The 27,783-nt window shown below is 45.2% G+C and overlaps 2 protein-coding genes and 1 non-coding gene across 7 annotated transcripts; 2 read left to right on the top strand and 1 right to left on the bottom strand.

Moving 5' to 3' along the window:
• Positions 1-3,321: 3,321 nt before the first annotated feature.
• On the top strand, positions 3,322-17,741 carry TIPIN (TIMELESS interacting protein). Of its 4 annotated transcripts, none has more exons than XM_066636652.1 (8): positions 3,322-3,413; positions 4,496-4,635; positions 5,116-5,209; positions 5,892-5,967; positions 6,646-6,768; positions 6,988-7,051; positions 9,096-9,302; positions 15,452-17,740. In XM_066636652.1, the coding sequence occupies exons 2-8, from the start codon at positions 4,518-4,520 to the stop codon at positions 15,631-15,633; spliced, it is 864 nt and encodes a 287-aa protein (XP_066492749.1). In that variant the 5' UTR covers positions 3,322-3,413; positions 4,496-4,517; the 3' UTR covers positions 15,634-17,740. The 4 variants fall into 4 exon arrangements, with proteins under 4 accessions (XP_066492749.1, XP_066492750.1, XP_066492748.1 ...); XM_066636653.1 differs by lacking the exon at positions 3,322-3,413 and adding an exon at positions 3,657-3,812 and having other exon boundaries at positions 15,452-17,741; XM_066636651.1 differs by lacking the exon at positions 3,322-3,413 and adding an exon at positions 3,888-4,250 and having other exon boundaries at positions 15,452-17,741.
• On the top strand, positions 8,654-8,788 carry LOC136659606 (small Cajal body-specific RNA 14). The gene has a single exon (XR_010794872.1). It is a non-coding gene; the product is annotated as a small Cajal body-specific RNA 14 (non-coding RNA).
• On the bottom strand, positions 11,161-27,766 carry DIS3L (DIS3 like exosome 3'-5' exoribonuclease). 2 transcript variants are annotated; one of them, XM_066636649.1, is made up of 17 exons: positions 27,627-27,766; positions 26,100-26,253; positions 24,833-24,961; positions 24,436-24,571; positions 23,004-23,180; positions 22,316-22,394; positions 21,122-21,301; positions 20,171-20,340; positions 19,911-20,072; positions 17,951-18,198; positions 17,194-17,286; positions 16,566-17,099; positions 15,019-15,173; positions 14,750-14,928; positions 14,092-14,237; positions 13,525-13,699; positions 11,161-13,443 (listed from the first exon to the last, which is right to left on the bottom strand). In XM_066636649.1, exons 1-17 carry the CDS (start codon positions 27,754-27,756, stop codon positions 13,135-13,137), a joined length of 3,156 nt encoding a protein of 1,051 aa, XP_066492746.1. In that variant the 5' UTR covers positions 27,757-27,766; the 3' UTR covers positions 11,161-13,134. The 2 variants fall into 2 exon arrangements, with proteins under 2 accessions (XP_066492746.1, XP_066492747.1); XM_066636650.1 differs by lacking the exons at positions 24,436-24,571; positions 26,100-26,253; positions 27,627-27,766 and having other exon boundaries at positions 24,833-24,933.
• Between the last annotated feature and the right edge of the window lie 17 nt (positions 27,767-27,783).

Raw genomic sequence — 27,783 nt, 5'->3', positions numbered from 1 at the left:
ACTCTTGGAGTGGGCAGCAGTAGTTGAAAATAAATGTATAAATATTGAAAAATGGAATTGAATGATATCCCAGAGAAATATAAAAGGTACATTAGAGTGGTAGCCTGTGCAAGTTTATTTAGAAGACTCACTGTGTTCAGTAGAACTTATTCCCAGGTAAATAAAATTTGCATAGGATTATACCCTTAATGGAAAATGAGGTGTAGCTCTTGGGAAAGATGATGGCCTACTAGACAGTTATATATGCCCCTAGGCACGTTTCTCAGTTTGCATTATATTCAGCTTGATTTCTTATTGACTAAGATCTTCTGAAAAAATTTCGATGCAGCACCTAGAATTCCTGCGGCTGATGTCACCACTCCTGCTGTGGGAAAAGTCTCAGAGCTCTGCTTCCCTTCAACTACACTCCTGATCTTGAATTTGAAATAACTCACTAAAGCACCAAAGGCTGTTTCAGGCACGTTGCCAGCTATAAGAATTGGGGTGTTGCTCCTTTAAAAAAACAACTGGCCCTGAGCAGAGAAGAAATACTGTAATTCTTTTATGTCTGCAGTTAACTGCCAGTCAACAGTATCTTTCTTTAGTGTTGATATACTGTGTAACAAAATAATATATCACACCTTAGAAACCTCCCTGTTTCTAGATTATGGGGATAAACATTTTATATCAAGAACTGATAACATTAAGGCTGCACATGTCCTTTGGAGTAAACCTGTTTGAGCATAATAGGATTTGCTTCTGGGAAAGCATGTATTGAATCCGATTGTCTGGAACAGCTCCCTCCTGTGGTAAGATTTGGGTTGAATACTTACATTTGTTTTTTTAAGACCACCTTAAAAGAAAGTGACATGAAATAAAATTGGAACTTCTCACATCTATAATATTCCACACTGATTTAGAATAGGAAAACATTGACACACTTCAAAGACTGCACATTCATTATAGAGTTACTGTCACTTTCAAAGACACATCTTGCAGGCACAATGAGTGTTCAATCAAAGTACAGAATATGCCATTGCATAAAGACCATGGGAGGTGAGGCAGAGAAAAGTCGGACAGGATCAGGCTCTTGGGAGCAGGGATGGGGGAGGGGAGGCAGGTGAGGCAGAGCCTCCCCACTGGAGTCCTTTGAAGAGTGTTGCCGCCATGGCAGGTGAGGCAGAGCCTCCCCACTGGAAGGCTTTGAAAAGCGCCGCCGCTGTCGTGGGAGGCACTCAAGCACACTCAACCCACTCGGTACTTTGTGAAGCCCTCTGGTGGGGAGGCTCTGCCTCCCCTCCTACGGTGGCAGTGCTTTTTGAAGCCCTCACCTGCCTCCCCACCCACTGCATGTCCCTGCTGTCTAGATCCTAAAGATTCCTCAATACATCCTCATGACATGAGTGAGCTTTCAATGTGAGTGTAAAGTCATGCACATTGGGGCAAAGAATAAAAACTTTACATATAGGCTAATGCAGTGGTTCTCACACTTTTAGCACCGGGACCCCCTTTTTAGAGTGAGAATCTGTAGGGACCCACCGGAAGTTATGTCATGACCAGAAGTGACATCATCAAGCAGGGAAATTTTTTAACAATCCTAGGCTGTAATCCTACCCACACTAACCCAAGAGTAAAAAGCATAAACACAGTAGCCTTTTCAAAATACAGATCTGTCACATTTCCCCAAAGGCAGTCCCATACCACGGTAGCATCAAGTCTAATGTATCAAAAATAAAATATTGAAATAAATGGGGACCCACCTGAAATTGGCTCACGACCCACCTAGTGGATCCCGACCCACAGTTTGAGAAACACTGGGCTGATGGGTTCTGAGCTGTCTGAGACAGATCAGGAGAGAGATCTTGGAGTGGTGGTGGACAGCTCAATGAAAGTGTTGACCCAATGTGCGGCGGCAGTGAAGAGAGCCAATTCCATGCTTGGGATCATTAGGAAAGGCCATGAGAATAAGATGGCTAATATTGTAATGCCATTGTACAAATTGATGGTAAGGCCACACCTGGAGTATTGCGTTCAGTTCTGGTTGCCACATCTCAAAAAGGACATAGTGGAAATGAAAAAGGTGCAAGAGAGCGACTAAGATGATTACTGGGCAGGGGCACCTTCCTTATGAGGAAAGGCTACGGCGTTCGGGCCTCTTCAGCCTAGAAAAGAGACACCTGAGGGAGAAATGATTGAGACATACAAAATTATGCTGGGGATGGACAGAGTGGATAGGGAGATGCTCTTTTCACTCTCACATAACACCAGAAACAGGGGACATCCACTAAAATTGAGTGGTGGAAGAGTTAGGACAGATAAAAGAAAATATTTCTTTACTCAGCATGTGGTTGGTCTGTGGAACTCCTTGCTACAGGATGTGGTGACGGCATCTAGCCTGGATGCCTTTAAAAGGGGATTGCACAAGTTTCTGGAGAAAAAATCCATTACGGGTTACAAGCCATGATGTGTATGTGCAACCTCCTGATTTTAGAAATAGGCTATGTCAGAATGCCAGATGCAAGGGAGGGCACCAGGATGAGGTCTCTTGTTATCTGGTGTGCTCCCTGGGGCATTTGGTGAGCCGCTGTGAGAGACAGGAAGCTGGACTAGATGGGCCTATGGCCTGATCCAGTGGGGCTGTTCTTATGACAGAAGAAAATATTTCTTGACCCAGCGTGTCATTAGTCTGTGGAACTCCTTGCCACAGGAAGTAGTGACGGCTTCTTGCCTGGATGCCTTGAAGAGGGGATTGAAGACATTTCTGGAGGAAAAGTCCAAGCCGTGATGTGTACGTGCAGCTCCTGGTTTTAGAGGTGGGCCATATCCCAGTGCCGGGTGCAGGGGAGGGCAGCAGGGTGCAGGTCTCCTGTTGTCTTGTGTCTCCCTGGGGCATCTGGTGGGCCAGGTGGGATGCAGGCAGCTGGACTAGGCGGGCCCTGGACCTGCCCAGCAGGTCCCTTCTGCTGCTCTCATGCCTGGTTAGCCTGCTGAGAGCCCGTTCTTTGCACATCTACTCAGAAGTGGTCCCTGCAGTGAATGGGCCTTCCCCGGGTCAGTATGGGAGGCCTGCAGCCGCAGTAGCCAAGGCAAGCCAAGGCTTGTGGCTGAAAGGCCACACACGGTGCTGCTGAGCACCTCTGAAGACAGGAGGGCTCGAGTGACTCTTGCAAGAATAGGATTCTGTATACAAACCCGGAATCTCCCCAAAAAAGCAATGGGATAAGTCACTCTCTCTTTATACTCTATACGACAAAGGCGGGAGAGACGTGGTTGGCCGTTGTTCTCGCGAGAGGTGGATGATGGCGCGAATCCTCTCCTCGCCTCATTTCTGAAGCCGCTTCCGGTCCGCACCGGAAGTGACGGGATGAAGCTGAACGGAAGCCGCGCCTATCCCTGCCGGCGTGAGTGGAGGCGGGAGACGGACCGTCCATCAGGTGGGGTGACCAGCTGGGCCAAGCGGGTCGGGGTGGACGGCGTGGTTGCGGCCTGGGCTGGAGGAGGGCGCCGCCTCCTGCGTGACTTTCGTGAGGGAAAAAAGGCGCGGGAGGGCAGCCTGCCCCCCCGCGACGGGGCCGGGTGCCCTTTAGTGCGCATGCGCGGCCGCCTGCGGGAGAGGCTTATTGTCCTACCTCGGTCTCCGTAAGGGAAACTGGCTAAGTGCAGGCTGCGCGCCTTCCTCCCCCCCCCCCCCGGTCGTTGCCGCCTCATGCTCCTGGCGCTGGCTCTCCAAAGAGCCGGGGCTGTCTCAGAACCGGCGCCACCCCCAAGCAGGCCCCGCCCCTGTCACGTGTGTTGTTTATCTGTGGAACTCCCTGCTACAGGACGTGGTGGTGGTACCTGGCCTGGTGCCTTTAAGGGGAGTGGGACACACGAGGCAGGACCAGAAGGGCCTCTGACCTGGTGGCGTAGCTGTAGGGGGCGGAGCAGGCAGTCTGGGGGCGGGGTCGCGCGGCGTGCAAGCGGCCCCGCCCTTTGGAGCCATGGGGGGGAAACGGAGTCCATACGGCTCCGTTTTGCCCCCCCCCCCGCTGGGAATGGCTCTGAAGGGAGGGGCCGCTGGCCTGCAGCGCTGCTCTACCCCCCTCCAGCTACTCCACCGCTCTGGCCTGCCCCAGCAAGGAGGTGCTCTGTGCCCTGAGAAACTGAAGCAGGACTCACCTTCCCAGGCACTGCTACTCAGAAGCAAGCGGCATGGTTCATAGAGTTGGAGGGACCCACAAGGTCCTCCCCCTGCATGCCGTGTGGAGTCCTCCTGGAGAGTTTGGGAGAAGGTCATTTATAAGTAGTGCCAATTGGGGTGTGAGTCCCCCACTGATAGCATGGTGTGCCTTGTCAATTGTAAAAAACCTGATGGTGTGCCTTGGTAATTTTAGCACCTTGTCAGTGTGCCATGAGATGAAAAATGTTGAAGAATTACTGTTTTAAACATTGTCCATGTCTAGCTGCTTCTTCTCTCCTGCCCCTTTTTCCTCTTTTTAAAAAGTTCTTTTAGGAATCTTGCAATTTTTTTTCCCAGAATAGCGTTTCTGCTGAAAAATATGATTGATCCAACAGAGGGCAATTTGTTTGATCTTCCTGCCTATGAACACATCCAGGATGAGACGCTCCGACCTCTGCCGCCTCCAGGTTCTCCTGGGGGAGATGATGTTGATGGAGGTGAATATTCTGATTTGGAGCCCTCATAGCACACTCCTGTTCATATTTACTCAGAATTCAGTTTCCCTGGGTTTAGAATCATAGAGTTGGAAGGCGCTTAATAGGTCATCTAGTCCAACCCCCTGCCTCAGGCAGGAAATCCTCTTAGAGCAAGGGTGCCCAAACGCCGGCCCTGGGGCAACTCATTCATTTATGTAATATTAATTTATGTAAATTTATTCAAATTTGAAATGTACAGGTCTAGCCTATTTATACACGGATTTTTTATACACGGATTTGACTTCTATAAGTGTGTTCTGGTTGCTAAAGCTTATTATAATCGCAGCGTTTATGCCAGCATATCTGTCTGTGATACTTGTACAGTATTCAAATATACCGTGTACCATATCTGGCAGAGTCTGTTATGACAAATTTACTCTTTAATTCTAGTTGGTAGTTGTTGAGTTCCCAGTTTAGAATACATTGTATTTTGTTTGCCAGAGCCAGAGGGAAACAAATTGTCACAAACCAAGGATGCCTCTGTGGCTACCAGAAGAGCTGTTAAAAGGCCAGTGCCTAAACTAGATGCTCACAGGTATTTAGCAAAAGATTTCTAATTCTGGGTGGGCGGGTACATGTATATGTTTATCTTTTTGTATACAACTCCAGAAGGTATCCATTTGTTACTCTGAAGCCGTTGTAAAAGTGTCAAGAGTTCTAAGACCTAGAGCTTTTGAGCTGCATCTTTGTTGTTGATAGATAAACAGCTTCTGAGTGTAGTCACTTCTGAGTGTACCAGTAATAGTCCATGGTGGAGCTTTGGTTGGTAGGTGGTCTTTGGTGTAGATCAGTTTCAGCAGTGGCCATGCTGTGCTCTTCCTATTGCTTTATTTGTTCTGTGTCATCTAGATGGCGGTTTGTGGGGGGAAAACAAGATAGGCTGTTTTTGTCCAACCATTAGGCTCTAGACACTCCTCATACTGCACTCCGATGGATGGCACAGAAATGCCATTTGTTTGAATATGATTCAAGGGCTCAAACTCAGTATTGAGGGTCTCAGGAATATATTTGTACGGTGTGTATATATTGAAGTTTCTGCCGGAACCATTGTCTCATTCCTCTTTAGAGCAGGGAATATTTTCTTACTGTATTGCTTTAAGACAGCAATAGTTCATGTACTGTGTCTCTTGTAGATGCTGGCATTGTGTGTCAGTTTTGGATGGAATACATGTTAATGAAAAACTTCATGTAACTGGAGACACTTCTAATATTTGCAGGTTAGTATCAGAGAGAGGACTTCCAGCTCTGCGGAGTATGTTTGAAAATGTAAAATTCAGAGGTAAAGGCCATGAGGTAAGCAATGTTAATAAGTCTTCTGTGGTTGTTTGTGGCCACAGAATGCATCTTATGTATTCTGGGATTGAAACTGTGTTGTGACTGGAACATTCCTGTGTTGAATTTCTCTGTCAGTTTAGTTTTTAAACGTTTTATTTCATTTGTAGCCAACATTTCTTCTGCCATGGAACATAAAACAGGGTCCTGGCACTGATCAGACTCAAACCTGCTAGATTCAGCAAGGTTGCTGTATCGTATGCCTTCATACCATGCCTTGACCCTGTGGATAAAGCTTTAGGGGCTCCAATTCCTACATGGTTGGTTTTGTTTTTGATTGTGAATTGCCATTCTGTGGTGCTCTGTTGGAACAAAATGTTCTTTACTGAAAATGGGATTTTCTTACAATATATGTGGTAACCAGGGAAGGACATCTAAATTCCATTATAGATTCACTTAGTTTACAATAAAATGTTTGTACAGGTTCTAAAGTCATCTCTTTTTTGTTGTAGTCAAAAATTAATACATTTTGCTTCAAGAACATGTTCTGAGTCTATTGTTCAGTCAGTAACACATTTTTTAAGACTATGCTCCTGCAGCCCAGATTCAGATGATCTAAGAGTTAAACTTGTAAAACCTTTCTGCGAGTCAGTATGCCAAATGTTTTGCTGAACAACTTGCTTGGTTTTTTATGTTCAGGAAGCTGACTTGAAGACACTTATCAAGTACATGGAGCACTGGGCTCACAGACTTTTCCCTAAGCTTCAGTTTGAAGACTTTGTTGACAGAGTAGAGCGTCTGGGTAATAAACAAGCAGTTCAGGTGAATATTGTCAGTTTTGAATATCTGTGATGCTTAAGTGAAAGCCACAAATACAAGCTATTGTCATCTTCAGATTGTAATTTTATTATTATTATTATTATTAATGTTAATATTAATATTATTATTAATAACAATAACAGTATTTATATAGCGCTTTTCAACAAAAGTTCACAAAGCGGTTTTTTGACAAGTCTTAATGACACGTCTTCTTGTTTCTAGACATGCTTAAAGCGAATTCGACTTGATCTACCCATTTTGCATGAAGACTTCCCGAGTAATGAAGGCATGTATACACTGAAAACGATGCTTTCATCCTTTTTTCTTCCTAATTATTGGATGTTTTGGTGCTATTGAGAAATAATTGATGTACATTCATGTAGTATGGTGGTGATCTGACTTAGACCTTGTGTGGTCTTTGTGTGCGAGTGAAAATAGCACACACTCACAGCAAGGACATAACAGTATGCTCAAACTCCTATATAGTCAGCATATAACTGATCCATGCCAAGTGATCTGAAGTTTCTGTTCTTGGTTAAAGGTATTAGAAGTGCCTTAGTGATCTAAGGCTCTCTCTGTAAGAATCCCAGCCACAAAAAGTCCTAAGTGGTCCACTGGATGTGGGCTAATTAACCACTGTCTACTTGCTATCCAACAAAAGAGCATTTGTTCCTTTTTGAGTGAGGAATATTTTGTTCTAGAGCAGTGGTTCTCAAACCTTTTAGCACCGGGATCCACTTTTAGAATGGCAATCTGTGGGATCCACTGGAAATGATGTCATTAACCTGGAAATGATGTCATGGCTAGAAGTGGCATCAAGCAGGAAAAATTTTAACAGGCCCCCCATGAGACAAAATCAAGTAAATAAATAAAAATTTTAAAATACATTTAAAAATTTATTTGAAATAAAGAACCCTCCCTCCCAAGCAGTTGCTGATCTGTTTAAAAAAATTCCCAAAACATCCCAAAGGCTGCACTCCTAACCACACTTACCTGGGAGTAAGCCCCATGGATTATTGTTATTAAAAGCATATGCATTTTAGTCTGTGAGTACAGATCTGTAACATTTCCCCCAGTGCAGTCGCATAGCATGGTAGCATCAAGGTTAATATATTTTAAAAATATATTGAAATGAATGGTGACCAACCTGAAATTAGCTCACGACCCAGCTAGTGGGTACCCACCCACAGTTTGAGAAACGCTGTTCTAGAGAGTTCTATATAATAATACCTAACATGGGGTATGTTCCAGTAAGTTGAGTGCCATGTAAAACAATAAAGCAGGAAACTGGTCCTGATAAGTCCCATGCTTCCCCAGTTGCATTGTTCCCATTGGCTAGAATAGCTGTGAATCAAACCTTGACAAAAAGAAAGTACTTTAACAAATAGTGCTAAAGTAAGCAGCATTATGGGAGGTACTGCTATATCTGTGGCAATGCATCTCTAGTCTGAGCACTGGATTCTACATTGTGCAGCAGCTGCAAAGAATCTTATTTGGAATACATCTTGGATTCTAAACGCCTTCACTGATCTGTATTTTACCAAGAAATTTGAAAATTCTGATTTTCATAGTAAACCTTTCTGTTCTCCTGGGAAACTCTAGCCTTGTCAAAGAGTGTTTTGGTAGAAATCTGATGAATGCTGCGGTGATGATGAAATTCATTACAACCTCCTCTGAAGGTTGAGTAAAAAACTAGCTGCTATCAAATATACCTCAATCTCTCCCTTGTTCATCCTTCCTAACATATGCAGTAGAGTTTAAATGCTGGAAAGAGAAAGGAATTCAGTTTTGAACTATCAAGTGCCTTCATTATGGGAAAAGTGTAAAACCTGAATATGCAGGGCAGATACTGTTTTGCCTCTCCTTCAAGACATCAGAGTAATTGAGTGTGGCTGTTAATGAATATTGGCTGCATTTGTGAGCAATACAGTGCAGTCTTAGACAGCCACATACATTAACAAAGTGGTTCCTGCCGACAGCGTCTGTCTAGTTATCAGCTCTCTGTGCGATGGTTCCATACATGAATGATGAGAATTGTACAGCTTATGGGTTTAGAGATAGGCAAATGACATGTTTACAGTGGTAGGTTAACTTCTCTTCAGATAATTTCCTAATTAGTAATATGCAGGAACTATAAAGGGGTATCTGTCATCAGACAAATAGCATTTTCAGCTGCAGTTTTGCTTAGTCCATTAAATGATGAAGTCAGATATTTGTAATGTGATAAGAGCAAAATTACTGTGTGTTTGTTTGAGGGTATCTTCATTTTTGAGGTGGACTCTCCTATTTTGGCCAGAACATAATGATAAGAGTGTTTGTTCATTTATTAGGTGAAGATGAGGGAATGGATGAACCCAATACAGTGCCAGAAGAATTTGTTCTCCCTTCTGAATTCGAGAATGCAAGAGAAGAGTTTGGCTCATCTCTGAGTAATGCTCTAACAGAGGAGCAACAGCAGAGAATTGAAAGGAACAAGCAAATAGCCCTTGAAAGAAGACAAGCAAAAATGCAGCTGAGCAGTCAGTCACAAGAACACGGTGAGTTTCTAAAGCACAGGCGAAAGCAACTTGTGATAATTTTTGGAAACTTAAACTCTAAAATCCCTACTGAAAAACTACTTCCTGCTTCAGTTCTCACAATTGGGACCCCCCTTTTCTTGCTGTTAAGCAGACCCCGCCCCAACCAAGCCTTCAGTATGACTGATGATACAATCCAGTAGCACTGGTGCATTACATGTTGCGCCGGCACTAGCAATAATAAAAGTGCAGTAAACTATTTTTTGACAATTTGAGAATAGGCAGCACCTTTGGAAAGGTCTGCGCCATCCCACCTGTGCTGTATCAAGTGAGTACTTTGCCAGGCGGCACAGGGGCTTAGAGAGAGGGTGCTTTGGGGAGTGGGCAGGATGGGGGCAGTTCATGCCAGGAGGGGGATGGCAGAGCAGGCCTCCACTGTATCCTACCCCTCATCTCAGGCCTAAAAGCCCTGCACGGAGCTACTTGGATTTCCACAAGCAATTTAGCTGGCGCAGATTCGAGTAGCCCCATCAGGTAGCCTTGAGCATTACATCTCCAGTCTCCCCCTAGCTGGCACTGGATACAGCGGAGGCCAAATGGCCCTGCTACACTAGCCTAGGTTAGGATTGGACTACCCAACGGTTTGCTAATCCACAGAACTGCCACTGTTGCATCTACTGAGGTTTTCAGTGAAAAAAATTATTCTGTGCTTTTACTGTATACAGTTGTTTCCTCTCTGTTGTGAGTGCTCTTGCACCTTAATAAGGCTGTATCTCTCCCCCCCCCCCCCCGGTGTTAAATGTGTTCCAGAGAAATGGGCAAGGTGAGATGTATAATCTTCTTTCAAATTGACTGGAAGTTGTTGTAAAGGATTCCTTATTAATGCCTCTGCCTCTGGTGAAGACTGGCTTATTACCAGGCCAATATACACTTCCCTTTAGCACTAAAGGTTGAGTAAATACCCTTCTATAGCTTAAGTTCTAGAACTTTGCCTGTCACTAGGTTAATGAGCCAGCAAGGGCTGCTACAGCAACGCATACGATCTTGGCAAGAACTTCTTTTCTTTCATAAAATAGTAGAGAGACGTATGATAGACATTCATAAAGAGGCCAGTAGGGGAGTGTATAGAAAAGCCCTGCACTTTGCAGCTTTTGGCCTGTTTGGTAAGAGACAGTGTTCTAAGGACCATGCTTATCAACTTGCTCAGATGATTGCTTTGCCAGCACAATTAAACCCAACCTCTCCCTCTTCTCAGCAAGTTAAGGTTGCTCAGTTCCTCAGTTAAGGTTGCTAAATCCACACATTTTAATGACATTATCCTTCTGTTAAACAAAATTGGATGTAAAAAACTTGCCTGAGTGAAATGGCATGTTACTATTGTGCTAAATCATGAGTATGCTATAGAAAAAGCACTTCACTAGAAAATGCTTTTCCTTGAATTCCAAATTGCCTTTTCTTTTCTACTTAAAAGTTCTAACTCTTCCTTGTAGATTGCCTCCTGCTTTAGTGATAATTACTTCCCTTCCTATAAAAGACAGGTTTAAAGAAATTGGTTCTCTTCCAAGTTATTGACTGGGCTGGGAAGTATGAGCCTTAGCTGTTAAATCATAGAGGAAAGGAGCAAATGCAGCAACCATCAGTTTATGCAGTTAATATTTTTTTTCCTTAGAGTTGCCTGTCGCCTAGCCAAATGAGGAGCATGACACCATTGTGGCTCAGGATTTACATGAGCTGACTGCTGTAGGAGCAGGAAGTTTACAATTTCAAGCTGCTGAGAACAAGTTGCAACATGGAAGCATAGAAGAAAATGACCTTTAATTGCCTGGGTTGTCTTATTTAACATGGAGTTTCTACCATAACTTTGGGTGCTTAAGCCATTTTACCAGATGCTTCAGCTGAGAGATCAGCTCTAGAATTGTGTCTTCTAATATGCGTCACTCTGGAATGTGTGCTTTTCAAGTACAGCTAAAGAGATGTTGATGTTTAGCTGAACACGCTAGAGTTCAGAGCTATGAACAGTTTGGAGCAATGAAGTACTGTATTCATAGTGAGTGTCTGTCTGCCCGTCCATCCCCCACATATAGAGAAGGCGGACTGCTATGACAGCATTTCTGCTGTTCAAGTCTACATTGTCCCTGTTTTATACTGGAAATAAAGACTTCATCTTGAAAATAAACTGCTCAGCAAATGCTGGTCTCTTCACAAAACAGCCAGGAGCCATGTCTTGTACAAGTGAAAGTACAGTTAGTTCTCTTTATATGCACATTTGCTTATCTGTGAAGGGTAGAATTTCCACCTACCTCTCCTTATCTACAACTTTGTTTTTGTTATGCTAGAACACTGTGCCAGTAAACTAAGCCAAGGGGGGCTTGGCAAACCTATGAACAGGCAGGTGGGGTGAGAGAGGTTGTGGGAGGAAGAGACAGTGGCCTTCTCATGAGCAGAAGGCAGTACCGGTGTCTGGGGGAGAGGAAGAGACACCTATTTCATACATGGTTGATGTAGGAAGGGGTTATGGTAATTGCGTCCAGCCAATTATACTCTTTTTTAGAAAGCTGTCTTGGTTGGGTCAATTTTCTGTATCAGATGGGTGTTAGTATTGGCCTGTGGAGAATCATCAGACACATTTGTGTCTGTTTCCAGACTTGTCCCACCATCTTAGGGAATCCAGCTGAACCTTCACAACCCTGCTAATGGTGAGAGACCAATGATGAGGTCTCTGCTCTGGGCTGGGGTAGGGCCAGGGAAGGAGCCAAGAGCCAGGTGGAGGAGGACAGATGAAGCGACCCCCCCCCCCACTACTGAACTCTGAGACTATGTTGTTGGGCCAGCAACCTTCAATGAGTGAGGGATAGCCAGCATGGAGAAGAAAGCATCGGATATTTGAGATGTTGGTGTGCCCTTACGATCATTCATAAAGTGTGTGGTGAAGAGGGTTTCTTAGAACCTAACCCAATTTTTCCCATAGGCTCAATGATTCAGTATCTGCTAATTTGGTATCCACTAGGTTTTGCAGGAACAAATAATGCGAACTGATTGTATGTAGTTTTTCTATCATCTGGGGGATGTTTGGGATATGGTGTACATTGATTCCTCCTTGTCCACCCAGGTTTCCATGCTATCTTGGCCTGCCCACCAGTGAAGTTGCACTGATCTCTGAGGTACTCCAACATGATAGTGCATTGTTGTCTGTAGGTCATGCATTGGCAGGGTTGGCATTGTGCCAGCACCTGTGGACTAACATCATGGCGTATGCCCCTCAGAGTGGCATAGAGTCAGTATAGGACTTGGCTGTTGGATCTCTCTTGGAAGTATTTTGCAACATACAGTAACTTTAAGCATAAACAGTGGCCCAGTATTACAGGCGAAAACTGAGGCAACCAGCAAGTGAGTCTGGAGGCAGCTAAGGTGTGATTTCTAAAGCTGAAAAAAGGAAAGTACAAAAGCAGGCTGAACTAAAACCATCCCTCTGACTAGTACCTGTAGTAGGTTTTATGCCTACAAACTGAAGACTTTATAAATGCAAGTGAGAAGGTAATTTCAGCTGTACAACAAAGCCCATAATTGATTAAAGACAACATTACTGTAAGATTTCAAGTATGTAAAGACTACTTACAGCTCCGTGAGGTATTTGGAGATATTTACAGAGTTCATATACTTGGTCACAGAATGCAAAGTACTAAATTATGATTAGTACAATGCAATAAGCATTTAAAAACCACTCTTAAAATGCAGTCATTACCACATTTGTAGATATGTTGTATTAAAAGGCATTAAGTTAAAACTATACAGATTTTAAAAACTCAAGAAACTCTTCAGAGAACCTTATGCAACAGGTGCCTGAATGAAGATTTCATGCTCCACAATCTGCAGATACATCCAGCAGGGCCAAATCCTTGATTTCCTCCAACAGCTGATACAGACTTGCACCCTTTGTCTGGCGATATTCCTCATATTCTTCATCAATCACCTTTGTTTTTGCTCTGTCATAAGCAAGCTGAGCTTCCTCCACAGTCTTTGTGACTTCCCGTACCAGATTCGTTTTACATATGTGGGAACTCTGAGCCAGCTCGAGTGCTGATGTTTTGTAAGGCTTGCAGCTGGTTATCTGAAGCCGGATGGTATCAGCATGACAACGCAAACTCTGTACAGAGATTTGTACCTAAGGAAAAACACAGAACAAGATATTGTTTTGCCTTCTCTTGTAAATGGGTAGCTCCTGGCACACAGATTGGTAACTTACTGTCAGGTGGTCAAACAGGTTCAGCGTAACAGAGTCTCCAGTGGTGGGAGTGGAGGTGATTCTGCTGGAAGAACGCTGGAGAGAACCAGGCTTCCATTCACACTTTCCAGTGGAGCAACGAGAAAGGACCAAACCTTCCTTATTCTTCAGATAGGCAGCCCCTTTAATTCCATACCTGTGACAGAAATGCATTAGGCACCTGTTAAAGTAAGATCCAATCACTGGTGCACTTAATGCTTAAGTGGGGGGGGGGGGAGGTCATACCTCAGATTTAGGTCAGTGTCAAGGAATTTATAAGCTATTAAACTAATACTGGACTATCAACTTTTAAAAATAATACTTAGGTAATTTCTGAAAGGAGAACGTGCACACAAGTTTTATTCCACCGTATGCTGAAGAGTCAGGGGATTCTCAAACTTAAATCCAAAGGGGAAAGAAGTACTGTAGCTTAAGAAAGGTGTTTCCACCATGCCCCAAAGAATCAAAGGTGCCTCTTCCACCCTGCTTGCCACAGTAAGGCGGGAGCCTGCAACTTGCAGTACTTGTCTTAAGTCATGGCCGACTTACCTTGGCACAAAGACAAGCACCCCATTGGTTCGGACTGAATAGATGATTCCATCTGCTGTGCAGGACTCGTCTCTGTCGGCGTCCTTGTCTTTGAAGTACATGCACTGGAAAAGTTCCGTTGACTGTTTCTGAGCATGCTGGGCTGCCTGAACAAAGAGCAATTTGGATTACAACACCAAGTTTTCTTTCAAGCTGAGAATGCTGGCATCTCAAAGTGCACTAACTGGCTACATTTCTAGGCTTGATTCTTGTATCTTAACAGTACTTCTGTTGTATCTTCTTACCAAACAGATCAGTATCTGGTTGGATACTTCCACAACTGCACTGTAAAATACACACAGCCCTCCCACTAATTTTCAACAGCTATTGAGATGGTGCAAGCACAGACTGAAGTGCCACCTTAAGAAGTCTCACGGAATGAGGAGTTGTAACTAGAATCCAAATGCTAGTTGGATGCAATCTTGTCCCCGAATTCTAGCACCAGGTTGGGGGGGGGGAGTCATAAAAGTCTTGGCCACGTGTAAATTATTCAGGGGTTTATACAACAGTTGGACCTGCAGGACGCCCTGTGTGTCAGCAATGATTGAGTTCCCCTTCCTCCTCTCCCCCTTACGTTTCCCTGGAGGAAAGCCTCAGCACGTGGCCAAAAGAGGCTCACCCTGTTTCTGTTGTTGATGTGCCGAGATAGTTCTTCTAGTTCTTTGTTGCCAAACAAGGTCTCCCTGGGGCCTGCTTTGTCTTCTTTTGAAGTGGCTGCCAACAGCAGCCTGTGGACCACTATATCAGCATATCTTCTGATGGGTGAGGTGAAGTGGGTATATTTATCCAGAGCAAGTCCTATGAAGGGAAAAATGCAGCAATAAACAATATATGTAAGGCAGCAGTGCATCAATTAGGGGAACAACATGACAAAGTGATAGCAGATACCATAGTGCAGGAACTCTTCTTCGGGGCAAGAACCGGTTGAGAAGTATGCAGCGTTAGACATGGCCTGAGTGGCCATGGATCTCAAGAGCTTGTTCACAAGGGGATCAGAAAGGTCAACCGCTCTGTCCAGAGATTCAGCCAATGACTTGTTTGACCTATTAAAATTAAATGTTGTTCATTATAATTACTACAGAAAACAAATACCCAGCTCATTTGTACTGTTGCACACCATTGAAAGCTTGTAACTACAGCTTTTCTGATGCAAATCCTGGCCTATCTGTCCTCAAGCTGTGGTCCTGGGATGCATCAAGCAGCAATTCCAGGACTACACCCACCTGTTCAAGTCCTTTCTAGCTTTTTGTTTGTTTGTTTTTAAAGATGGATTGCGGCTAGACACTTCTAGAGCCTTAAAGCCACTCTTCTTTGTTAACAGGCTGCCGATCCCAGCGAATGGGGTTCCCACTGTGTCACCTCTGCTTCTGCACACAACTCTCAAGGGGGGGAGGGGCATCCTACTGCAAGCTTCACCTGGCTTGCATCTCTCTCACATTGGGTACTCTGGCTTTATTCATCCTTGAACAAAGAGCAGAAAACCACCCCCATCAGAGAGAGTAGTCTTGTTGGAGAGATTATGACTTGGATCCAAAATACACTCTTGAGCTGCCTCGGCAGAAGAGCCCTGCATCAGAAAAGTGCCCCCATCCAGAGGAGGTCTTCTGCTGGTGCAAAATTCTGAGCAAAACTATATAAGCTCTTTGGATGCCTGTTCTCATACAGATGCTACAGCCTGTACCTTCTCTATTCACCATGTCTTTCAGCCGGAATGTGACCTCCAATATCCTTTGCTGCTGCACTTAAAAAAAAAAACCTTTCCACTGTGGCTTATACAAGAGATCACAAAAAAGATATCAAGTCATGTTCTCTTCCTGCTCACATTTTTGGGGGGTCCAAACTTTTAGAACGTATTCTGTAATTGTAATCTGTATCATTTCTCATTATATAGATCAGGGGCCTCCAAACTACAATCCATGAGCCAGATCCGGTGCACCAAAAAAATCCCCTTGGGAACCAGCGCAGGCAAAGCCTTACCGTTCCTTGCTGGAGCCTCCAGTTTTCACATCCAATCAGCGTAGACACTTGCACCTGGCAAATGCGTCCCTCCAGAAACTGGGGCAAGGGACAGCAGAAGTGGCTGCCCGGTGCAAGTTTCTTCAATTAGCGACTGCAAAAACAGGGGGTTCCAATGCAGAACAGTAAGGCTTTGCCTATGCTGTGCCTGGAAGGCTAATCCTGGTGTGTGCCGTGGACCGGTTTAGAGACCGCTGATACAGATGATAAATTTTAACTCACACAAAGTGCTTTATTGGCCAAAAACAATAATGAAAACACCACCAAGAGGAGGTATGTACAGGCCTACCCTGTTCTGAAAGCACAAAGAGTCTCAATTATCTATTATAGCCAGAAACCCCCCTTGCAATTGTGAGATGTAAAAAGCAAAAAGAAAGCAGCAGACAAGCCAATGCTTGAAAAGCTCCCATTGTACTTGCCGGGTATCAATGGAGAAGCCTTTTGCATTAGCACATTCCCGGAGCTCCGAAAAAAACTCCTGTCGAGGTGGTGGGTGTTGGCGCAACAGAGCTTGGTGTGGGAAGCTCTCCCAGATCTTCTTTGCCACCCAGTGGTTTGCAAGGATCATGCACTCAGCGACTGTTTCGTGCACCTCCAGCGGCTGCCGAGGGACAAGGTCATTGATGTTCTTCTTGTCATCCAGCTGCACTTGGACTTCGACCCCCTCCAGTTCCAGAGCTCCACAACTGTCTCGCTTCGCTCGAACATGCCGGGCAATGTCAGTCAACTTTCCTATGGCCCAGACCAGTTCATCCAACTTCTGCTTCCTTGTATTTTCATCCAGTTCTTTAAGCTCTGGGATGTCAGCTGCGGCGGTTAGATCTCCATCTAGCAAAGCCTGGGCTGCCTCATAAACGAGCTTGTAGGAAGAGCGGATAATGGTTCTCTTGTACCTAACTTTTTTTATTTCATAGGACGTTTTCTCAAGCTCCCACATTACACTCACAGCATACCTTGAAAACAGAAAGAGACTCAGACGTGTTCCCCAGAGGCTTAGCACCAAAACCAAAAGCATCTTGTGAACATCCCTCAGACACAAGAGCTCACCTGTCAACACTGCCAAGGAGCGAGCATAAATTGGCACTCAGGATGGCGGGCAGCATGTCATAGCGACGATCGGCTAAGTAGTAAGTGGTGGCCCTGAGAATTGGGAAAAGAAGGATACATACTTCTCCAACTGCATACCAGAAACCCTCTGTAGATTTCAACTTGTGTCACAATGTTGCTAAATTTTTTGTTATGAATAGCACACTATTTAGGAGACACCATTTTCCCCACAGATGGCAGCCATTTATTGCGTTGAAGCTAGATATAAGCAAGAAAAGGTATAAGCCTTTATGCCGTGGGACTACTTATATGGGTATCTACTGCTAATTTTGGAAGAAGAGCATACAGAAGCAGAGCGCAGAATAAGATGATTTCCAGTCCAAAACAAGGAAAATTGTTTTGAACTGGAATATGAGGCAGTATGCTGTATAATAAAATAACAATAGAACAGTACGGCTTTGCCTATGCCTATATTAAAATACAGCTTACTGGTCTTGTATTTAGCTTTGTTTTTGTGCAGTTCCCCTTCTTTCCAACAGAACCTATGCAAGTGGGGGGGGGGGAATTCAATAAATGGATCATGTCCCATAAGAAAAACAATCTCCTGCTTCCATTATTTATTTATACCTCACCTTTCTACCCAAGGTGGCTTACAACATTTTGAAGAGTACAATACAGAAATCAAACCTTCACACTATTAGGGGTCTTTACAGCAGATGATGTTAGAAGCTCCGTCTGACCTGGAAGCCAAACTCACCGTGCTCTTGCCTCCATGTCAGTATAAGAACCTGCCGCCACGAAGTGAGTGACATCTGCAATATGGACTCCTAATTCCAGATTTCCACTGGGGAGCATTGCAATTGACAGAACGTCATCCACATCTTCACAGCCTTTTGGGTCAATGCTGAATACCAGGTGCGAATCCCTCAGATCCACACGTTTTAGCTCCTCTTCTGGTGTCACTTTCCAAGGTTTCTCTGGGTTAACAACTGGCATTTCACCCATCTGAGAAAAGACAGTCCTGCCAATCAGCAGTCATAGATTAAAAGCTACTAGCAGCTACTTAAATACACAGAAGAATCTGAAAGCTTTGCCCCTGAAACCACAGGAAGTTAGACCAATGGTGTAGCTAGAGGGGGTGAAAGCACTAAGTTTTGCAGGGAGGCTCACCACGGCATGCAAGCGCCCCCCACCTTCAGAGCCATCCTGGGCGGCAGGTGCAAAACGAAGGCGTATACTTGCAATGCAAGAAGTTAGACTTGCAATGCAAGAGGCAAGGCTTTGCTTTCTGAATAATTCAGCATCCTAAACATATGTGCAGTAAACACATTTAACCCAATAGAAGCCACAAACAGGGCTGCAGTGTGATGCAATTCTGTGATCATACCATGCAAGTATGAAATTTGGTAATGAATGCAGAATTCAAGATGGTGACATCAAATTTAAGTTTACGTAACATGTTTCTAGCCCTTAGATACCAACTGCAAAGTAGGTCTGAAAGTCTGCAGCCAATGCCTTATGAATTTCGGCAGCTGCAGATGACATTTTCAGTTGTCAGGCTTCAATGTCTTGCATAGATTATCTAGTGGAAACAGAATTTTTTTTCCCAAAACGTTTACATACAAAGCATATTTTACAAAGCAAATACATGCAAATATGCACCATTTATAAATATTGCATTATTTGGTTACCAATAGATGAGGAGTATTTTTAAGTGCAACCAGCCTTGAGCAGCATACTAAGCTCTTGCCAAGTACCACACACACAGATATCAAACTTTTCCCCCAATTACCTGAAATTGAATGATGTTTCCCAATTTAATCCAGTGGTTCTCACACATTTAGCACCAGGACCCACTTTTCAGAATCTATCAGGACCCACCAGAAGTGGGCCGGAAGTGACATCATCAAGCAGGAACATTTTTAACGATCCTAGCTGCAATCCTATCCACATGTACCCAGGAGTAAGTCCCATTTACTATCATTGTTAAAGGATATACGTAGTAGCTTAATCTATTAGACTGGTATGTGAGTGCAGTTGGGGAAACATTACAGACCTGTACTTTTGACAAGTACAGGTCTGTATCGTTTCCCCAATTGCACTAATATACCAGTCTAATAGATTAAAGCACTGCATGCAATGAAAACATACACCTACTGCACTGTATGTTAATCTCAGACCAATGAGAACTACACAGTTACAGTTTAGCAGTTGATGTGTTAAAGCGGGGGTGTCCAAAGTTTTTGGCAGGAGGGCCACATCGTCTCTCTGACACTGTGTCGGGGGCCAGGGAAAAAAAAGAATTAATTTACATTTCAAATTTGAATAAATTTACATACATTTACATAAATGAATATATTAAAGATAAACTTATATGAATGAATGAAGGTCTTGCAATTGCTCAAGGCCTATAAAAGGCCTTGCACAAAGCAAGATTGGCCTTTCCTTTTCTGCTGCTACTGCATCACAGACATGAAACAGCAAGCAGTGGAGGGAGCCCTCATCCCACAGCTCATGTGAGAGGTCAAATAGTTGCCCTCACGCTGAGAGCAGTTGCATCGGGCCAGTGTGGGCTCCAACTAATCACTGGAGGGCCAGAGGCTCATTGGATGGGAGCTCCCTGAGGGCCTCATTGAGAGGCCTCGAGGGCACTCCTGTGTTTGGGCACTCCTGTGTTTGGGCACTCCTGTGTTAAAGCAACAACAACAAAGGCTGACCTGTGCTTCAGAGAACGGGCTGACAGAAATGCTGTTTTCCACCAGGATGGTTTGAATTTCTCCTTCGAGATCTCCGATTCGTCCTAAAACCCTCACAAAGTGTCCATTTGGATACATGGAATTTGACTCCCAAGAGTCGATGCGCACGACAACTCGGAAGTCCTGTGGCAAGACCAAATCCTGTGTTAGAAGTCTCAAGCGCAGCAAATGCATTCGCAAACACAGACAGGAAGACAGCTGGTATCACATAACAGCTTTACCTGCAGTGCCTCAGCTTGATGGGTACTAATTCGGATCTTGGGAATCCTGTAATCCCAGGGGGTCACAAGGACTTTCTGGGCGTTTTTGCCACGTGACTGGCTTTCTTCTTTGGAGGGAAAAGTGACCACATAATCTCGCCAGTTCTTCTGTATAATGCCAACAACTCTACCTTTGGGAGAGCAACAATGCTGATTTTACAACAATGGCCAGGACAGAAGCAAGTAACACAATAATGGAGATTCAGTAGATACAGGCATTAACAGGACCACCTACTATGCCCACATGGCAATAACTAAGGGCCCAATTTTTCAGCACTGGTGCAGCCACAATGCAACCCCAAGGTAAGGGAACACATGTTCCCATACCTTAAGGAGGCCTCTGTGACTGCTGCCCCACCACAAGATGCAGTGCATGCCCCACTGGCACAGTTGCACCAGCACTGGAAAACCGGATAGGATTGGGCCCTAACTTGCTAACATGATACAATCAACATGACAAATATGCTTATGGGACTATCCTGCAACGTTTAAATGCTGTGCTGAAGTTTAGGGAAGAGCAATATCTTCTTAAATATGAGTTTGTTTAAAAACTGGTCTTTTTTTTCTTTTTGCAAGACTGAAAAACGATTTAAGGCCCAAAGGGCACCAGGATGATTTTACGAATCCCACCTCACAGATGAGAAGCGACCCCAAAAGCTGCTAGTTGAGTGGAGTCTGAATGGGGCAATCATACAAATCTACTAGTTCTGGGTAAAGACTCACTAGGAGGTTGCTCTGTTCTGGCACAGCAAACTAGGCTTCAGCACACACACAAGCAAACATGACATCAGCACTCCTGTTTGTGTAGCTGTCACTGCAGAGGAAGCTGGTGGAGATGTATCTGAGAAAGGAGGGAGTTAAGCCAAATGCAAGTCTCTATACAGAAGAGAGGTGCTGTCATCTGTATCTTACCTGTTGGCATAGGTTCACTGTGAGCCTCTCCGGAGGTCTTTTCTTCAGTTTCATTCTCACAAAGGGCAGCAATTCGCCCCTTCCATTCACTTTGGGGTAGTAATTCCACTGCTACAACATCCCCATGGATTGCCCTGTTTCGAGCTTTGGTGCCATAGATCAGGATGTCGGTTTTGAGATCTAGATGCAAATGGAGGAGGGATGACTGTAGAACTAGACCAGTAGATTCAATTCTCCTTCGATAGTTTTTCCACAGAAAGCAACGGTGTTGTGGACAAGTGCAATTAGAAACTTGAACACACACAGAGATTTCTGTCCACACTGCCAGTCTCTTTGTCTTCAAAATTACTTATGTTTGGCTATGCAAAATGATCCGTTAAGGCTCATAAAACCACTCTTGTAACTAAATCCAGCCAACTGTTGTAGCTAACATGTCAAGATGAGTAGGATCAAGCCCAAACATATAAAAAGATGGAGACAAATTCTTTGTCAACGTAGTAATGGCATTATGCACAGCAAAACTGCCACCTGTCCTTTATAGCTGAATTTCACCCTACTCATTCCAACCATATTCTGATTTTTTCTTGACAAAATACCTGCTCCCAAAGTCACTGCAGGGAACAATCAAATTCAATTCAACATATGCTCGGGAGCAGAAGTACAGAAGTAGGAGAATTGAAAATGCTTTCAGTTACGAAGCAGATACAGGCCATTTATCAGCTCCTGTTGCCAGGCAATCTATTCAGTCCAGATCAGTAAGTAGCAACACAAAGAGAAAAGGAGAACATGTCTGCCTTGCAGCGTAGCTCAGGATGACCCAAGGAAGCAAGGAAAGTCATCAGTGGCATAGCTAGAGGAGGTGCAAAGCACTAAGTTTTGCAGGCACCTGAACACACTGTGTAAGCGGTCCCTCCCCTTCGGAGCCGTCCTGTGCAGTGGGAGCAAAACGGCCTGCCTCTGTTTTGCTCCCACCACCCGGGAGGAGCTCTGAAGGGGAGGGGCCACTTGCACAGCATGTTCAGATGCCTGCAAAACTTAGTGCTTTGCACCCCCTCTAGCTAAGCCACTACAAGCTATACATTACAGGAGAAAACAAATCATCAAAAAAACCCTAAGCGGGTTCACTAGCTAGACTGTCCCGGGGGAGGGGTCTTTCTTGATCACAGGCGCAGAGTTTATGGAATTCAGCCTCACCTTTTTCTTTGTTGCTGGCTCCCTGAAGCCGTACAAAAGCTTCCACTTGCGCTCTGTGCTTATTTACACTCAGGACCCCCTACAAAAACAAACCAAAAGTCAGAACCTTGTGCATAGTCAGTTACACACAAACCAGTTTTGTGTCCAGTTTTGTTCCAGAGCTATGTAATTCCTACATGCAGCACTAAATTTCCCAGAAATTCTGATACCTCTTAATGGCTATTGGAGAGTTTTCAGCCTGAGATTCAAATGCATCTTTTCCCACAGGGGTCATGTCCATTTGATGTAAGCATTTCCCAGCATTATCTGGTTTGTATCCCTTCCCCACCTCAAGCCATTACCAGTTCCTACATTTTATAGAAAAAAGAACTGACATTAGAAATACACATTTCTTGCCCTCTCTGTTCTGTTTCCAGATGCGGCCTGCAAACTTTAAAATGTCACACTTGAAAACTGGCAATACTGCTTTTGTAATGTGAACACTTTATCCAAGCTATATCTCTGGGTACTATCAGCCTGTGAAGTTTGCACTGGACACTTCAAAAAGATGGAGATCAAATAGCTAAGCTCACATTGTGTGAGCGCAAGTGTGCAAGAGAGATGAGAGAAGCTTCTGACTTGTATGAAACTATCCACATCTATTTAAGGGCAGACTTTGGACTTTCTATGCATAAGCCATAAATATGACCTGTATGTATCTCCTGGATTTGATCCCAGCTTCCAGTGTTTCCAGAGGGACGTGCTCAGGGTACTCCTTGCCGTGATTCTCTTGGCTTTCACTCTCCCGCTCCCGCTGGGACTGGAGTATAGAATCGAAGAGCTCATGAGCAGCTTTTAAGTCAGGCCAAAAGTTGTCCAGGTAGTTCTGTGCAGATGGAAGAACAGCATGACACAGGGCACAAACCTAACCAAGACTGCTCAGAAGTAAGTCCTATTTTGTTCAATGGGGCTTACTCTCAGGAAAGTGTGGTTAGGATTGCAGCCACACTGTCTCTTAATACAGTTCTGCCACAAATGCAGAATCCATTGCACTTTTGCCATTCATGATGACTAGCATCACCCATAGAAAAAAGCAAGAGACCAATGAGAAGAGGATGGCTTTGCTGCACGTGTCACCTGCAGCTCCTCTGTTGAGCATGACATTTGCTCACCACCCTTTAAGATCAGGGTGACACAAGAAGGGCCTTCTCCTAGCTTTCCTCACCAGAATCCTGAGAAGGAACCCAGCAGTGTAGCGACGGGGGCTGGTGAAATTATTTCAGGTGCTGCAACGTGCCATGTAAATGGCCTGTCCCTCTCACCACTGGAGCCATTCTGGGCAGCGCTGCCCAGAATGGCTCCCATAGCGAGTGGGAGAGGCTGCTTATATGGCACACTGTGGTGCATGCAAAACTTGCTGTGCACCCTGCTCCCCCCAGCCTGAGAAGGCCTGTTTGGTTTCAAGATAACGACTGGCCCAAAGTCATCTAGTGCAATTCATCTGATCCTTGGCCTTTCTGGCAAAAGTCCAGCACTAACCATTTTGCAGCAAGAACAAAAAAGAGTCTTGCAGCACCTTAATGGGTAATACATTTATTACAGGATAAATGTTCATGAAATACAGCCTAGTCCATTGGAAGTATGAAGCATAATGTTCAGTTGAAAAAAAAAAAAACCTCGTCCACAGCGACACTCACGAAGGCCTGGACAATGGCAGGTAGAAACCAATACAAGCTCTGTGAAGGCTCCCCTCTGACAAGCAAAGTACATCACCTTTGTCAGGGACAAAAAAATGCAGCAGGAGCAAGATGAAAGAATGGGATTTCTTTTCAAGGTCTGTGACTAACTAGCGCAAGATGGCTGCACATTCCAATGTAAGACAGTACAATAAGCACTAAGTTCTGTGTCTGAAGACATTTCAGTCTCATCCTTTAGGGGCGGAGGGGGGCACATTTTCTTATTTCATGTCCTGTTTAATTGGCCGGCTCCAGCATTAATCCTGAACTGATCTGCGTAATTCATTCTGCTTAAAACGCATGCAAGTTCAGAAAAGGCCCGGAGGCATTCCTGCAGGCAAACTTTATCACTTCAAACATCATCTCCTTTGCTGCTACGTTACAAGCACGGCACAGAACCCTCACCTTGAAGGAGATCAGGTAGACACCTTCCGTCTCACTTCCCAGCTGCTGGATGGAATCCTCGTCATCTGTTACCATGACAATTGGCATCTGGCCTCCAAAGTGGTTGTAATACCACACGGCTGCATTGTAAATACTCCTAGGAGAGCAAGGAGTTCACTGTTACTCCTTGGTGCCATGTCACATCTTTTCTTTTCTTTCTAATTTATCCTAGCAACTCCTCTGTGATGGTTCTGTGCCTGATCATGTATAAACAAGGAAGCTACAAAGCCTCTGTGTTAGTACAGCTAACAAGCCTGCTGTGTGTCAGATGACTGACCTCCACGGGCTGGGTCTGGCACTGGCTGGTTACCACTGGGCAGCACATCACTGCTGACACAACACGATTTGGAACATGTACCTTGTCTGCCATGTTTCCACAGATTCTCCTCTCTCCCTTGGCAAGTAAGAAAGCTCCTGGAACTCATTAAAAAACTTGATGCAATCACGGCGAGCATCTCTTAGCAGATTCCGCAATTTATTGTACTGTCTGTAGGAAAAAAAACAGGACAGGTGCAGCACATTTACAAGATACATACATTATTTACAAATGGGAACACTGAATACAACCAGAGATTATTAATATTTTAGACTCTCTTATGCAATACTTAACATCTTCAAGCCACCCTATTGAAATAAAACCAATGTGACTGTGCACTGTGCCAAATGTCTAAATGCAGTGGGCCTTCCTTATCTGTTGGCTCCACAAGAGGGTAACAGACCAATCCCAGCCAACTTTCCAATGCCAATGCAAAGTGGAGGCATTCACTTCCCCGCCTCTGCCTCTGTTTTGCTCTCACTGCTGGGAATGGCTCTGAAGGGGAGGGGGAGGAGGGTCTTGTGTGGCACATTCAGGTATTAGCAAAACTTAGTGCTTTGCACCCCCTTTAGCAGAAAAGAAGAAGAGGAAGCGTGTGGAAGAAGAGAGAGATAGGCTGCTGCTGAGGTTCTGAAACTGATGTCCATCCTGAGAGGCTCAGTCTCTGGTACCTTAAGGCACGAGGAAAGGGGGAAAGCAGTGATGTAATCTCTGGGATTGTGCTACTGCCGAGGGGACCAAGGGGGGTTTTGTACTTACAGAGGGATGCAGCAGGCTCCAGGAGGTGCAGGGAGCCCCACAGAGCCCTCCGCAGGGCTCCCTAAGTTGTAGAATACCAAAAATTAAGCAATCGGAAACCACTTCTGGTTTGCAATCGTGAAACCGGAAGTGGTTTCAGATCGCTTATTTTTAGTATTCTACAACTTGGGGAGCCCTGCCTGCCAGGCCACTTCACAAGAAGGCAGTGGCAGAGCTGGAAGACAGAGGTGGTGATATGCACTGATGGAGGGAGGGAGAAGCTGAATTGGGGGCAGTTCAGGTGGCAGATTGACTGGGACTGTCTCTGCTCCTCTAGGAGCCAGTCCTAGGAAAGAACAGTACATAGGAACTAGAGCACCATCCCAAGACAAGAGGGTGTGAAATTTACTTCATGTAAGTAATCCATGTATTTTGCCCAGTTTCATGGTCTAGATTTGAATCCTCAAACATTCACAAATTCTGGATGAAGCGGTGGAACTACTGACAGAACAAATGCCCAGGGTGGTCCAGAGGAGACTCGCTTTATGAACCTCTGGTCCAAGTCTGATACCTGCGGCCCCTTTGGTGCTGCAAAGCTTGACATGCTGTTTGCATGAACACGATCCCCCTGAGTTCAGGAAACTCCAGTATTTCCAGGAAGTCTTGGACCACTTTCCAGTCAGGAACGACATAATGAGTCACGTCATCAGATAACAGTTTCCCATCTGAAACAGAATTCAAGGTTGACTAAAATTAAAGCATGTTTTAAGAATTGTTTTTTGTTCATTCATCTTAGTTGATTATTATTATTATTATTATTATTATTATTAACTATACACTCTCTTGGACAGCCTCAAATTCATCTTTGTAATGGACAAAGGAACTGGTGATTGAGATCAAAAGGGCACTGTTTTGCGAAAACATCTTTGCTATTTCAGCAAGTCCACTATCCATCAATTTATTTTCAGCAGAAAAGGCAAAGGGGGTGTGTGTCATTTTACAAAACAAATGATTCTAAACTGTGACAGACAAAGACGCAGGACAAAGAGCAAGAGAGGAACAGCCCAATCCCAATCAACTTTCCAGTGCCAATGCAGCTGTGCCAGTGGAGCACACACTGCATTCTGGGGTGCAGGGGGCCCCTGTGTTGCGGCTTCCCTAGTTCAACAATATCCCTCTTGAAGTGTCTGGCCAGAATTGTAGGCACTACTACAGGGGCCACAGCAGCAGCCACAGAATTGTGCAGGGGCATTGCCACACAGTAGCATAGCTAGAGGGGGTACAGCACACTAAGTTTTCCAGTGCCCCCCCCCACAGCGTGCAAAGCACTACGTTTTGCGTGGCACCTCACCATGCAAGCATGCATGCATGCAAGCGGCCCTCTCTCCCTCCCCTTCAGAGCCATTATGGGCTGCTATTGGTGATGTGCTGTAGAAAACAGTGCTTTGCACCCCTTCTAGCTATGCTACGCCAGTGATCTTGCTCCCTGTCACTTTCCCGACGACCCTGAGCAGGGAATCTGCCTCCTTTCCAGTTGCTCAGTGCTGTGGCACCGTTGCCAACCCTGACCACACGGATCGCTTCCCGGGTTCACCGCATTCAGCTTGGACACCATCAGTGCAGGTGTGAAGCTGGCACTTTCCAGTGTGCCTCGCTTTGCCCTTGCCAGCCCCAAGTGAGTGACATTTGCCCCTCACTTGGCTGTCCTCGGAGCCCTTCCTCAGCCCTGCAAGAACACCAGCACTCCACACATGCTCAGGAACACCCAGCACATGTTCAGGAGCACACTGAGTCACACACTCTGCACATGATCAGGAGCACGCTGAGTCACGCGCACAGCAAATCCTCAGGAGCATGCTCAGTCACACACTCTGCATATGCTCAGGAGCACTTTGCACATGCTCAGGAGCATGCTGAGTCACCATTCAGCACGTGCTCAGGAGCACTTTGCACATGATCAGGAGCACAGTGACCCACGCACTCTGCGCATGCTCAGGGGCACGCTGGGCCACGCACTCCGCACATGCTCAGAGGCACGCTGGGTCGCGCCTTCTGCACATGCTCAAGGGCACGCCGAAGTCCCTAGGCCCGCACTCACCGCGGGGACAGGCCGCCCGGCAGAGGGCGCTGCCGCAGGGCACGTCCGGGCGCAGGTAGTGCTCGCGCACCACCCGCACCGGGCGGCCCGGCAGGCCCCGCAGCTGCAGCACCTTCTCCGTCCGCCTCATCGACCGCCCGCCCTCCTATCTGCGCGC

Source organism: Tiliqua scincoides, chromosome 8 (genome assembly GCF_035046505.1).
Source record: "Tiliqua scincoides isolate rTilSci1 chromosome 8, rTilSci1.hap2, whole genome shotgun sequence".
NCBI classification, from domain to species: Eukaryota; Metazoa; Chordata; class Lepidosauria; order Squamata; family Scincidae; genus Tiliqua; species Tiliqua scincoides.
Note: the sequence above shows the minus strand (reverse complement) of the source record. Positions and strands in the feature narration are given on the sequence as shown.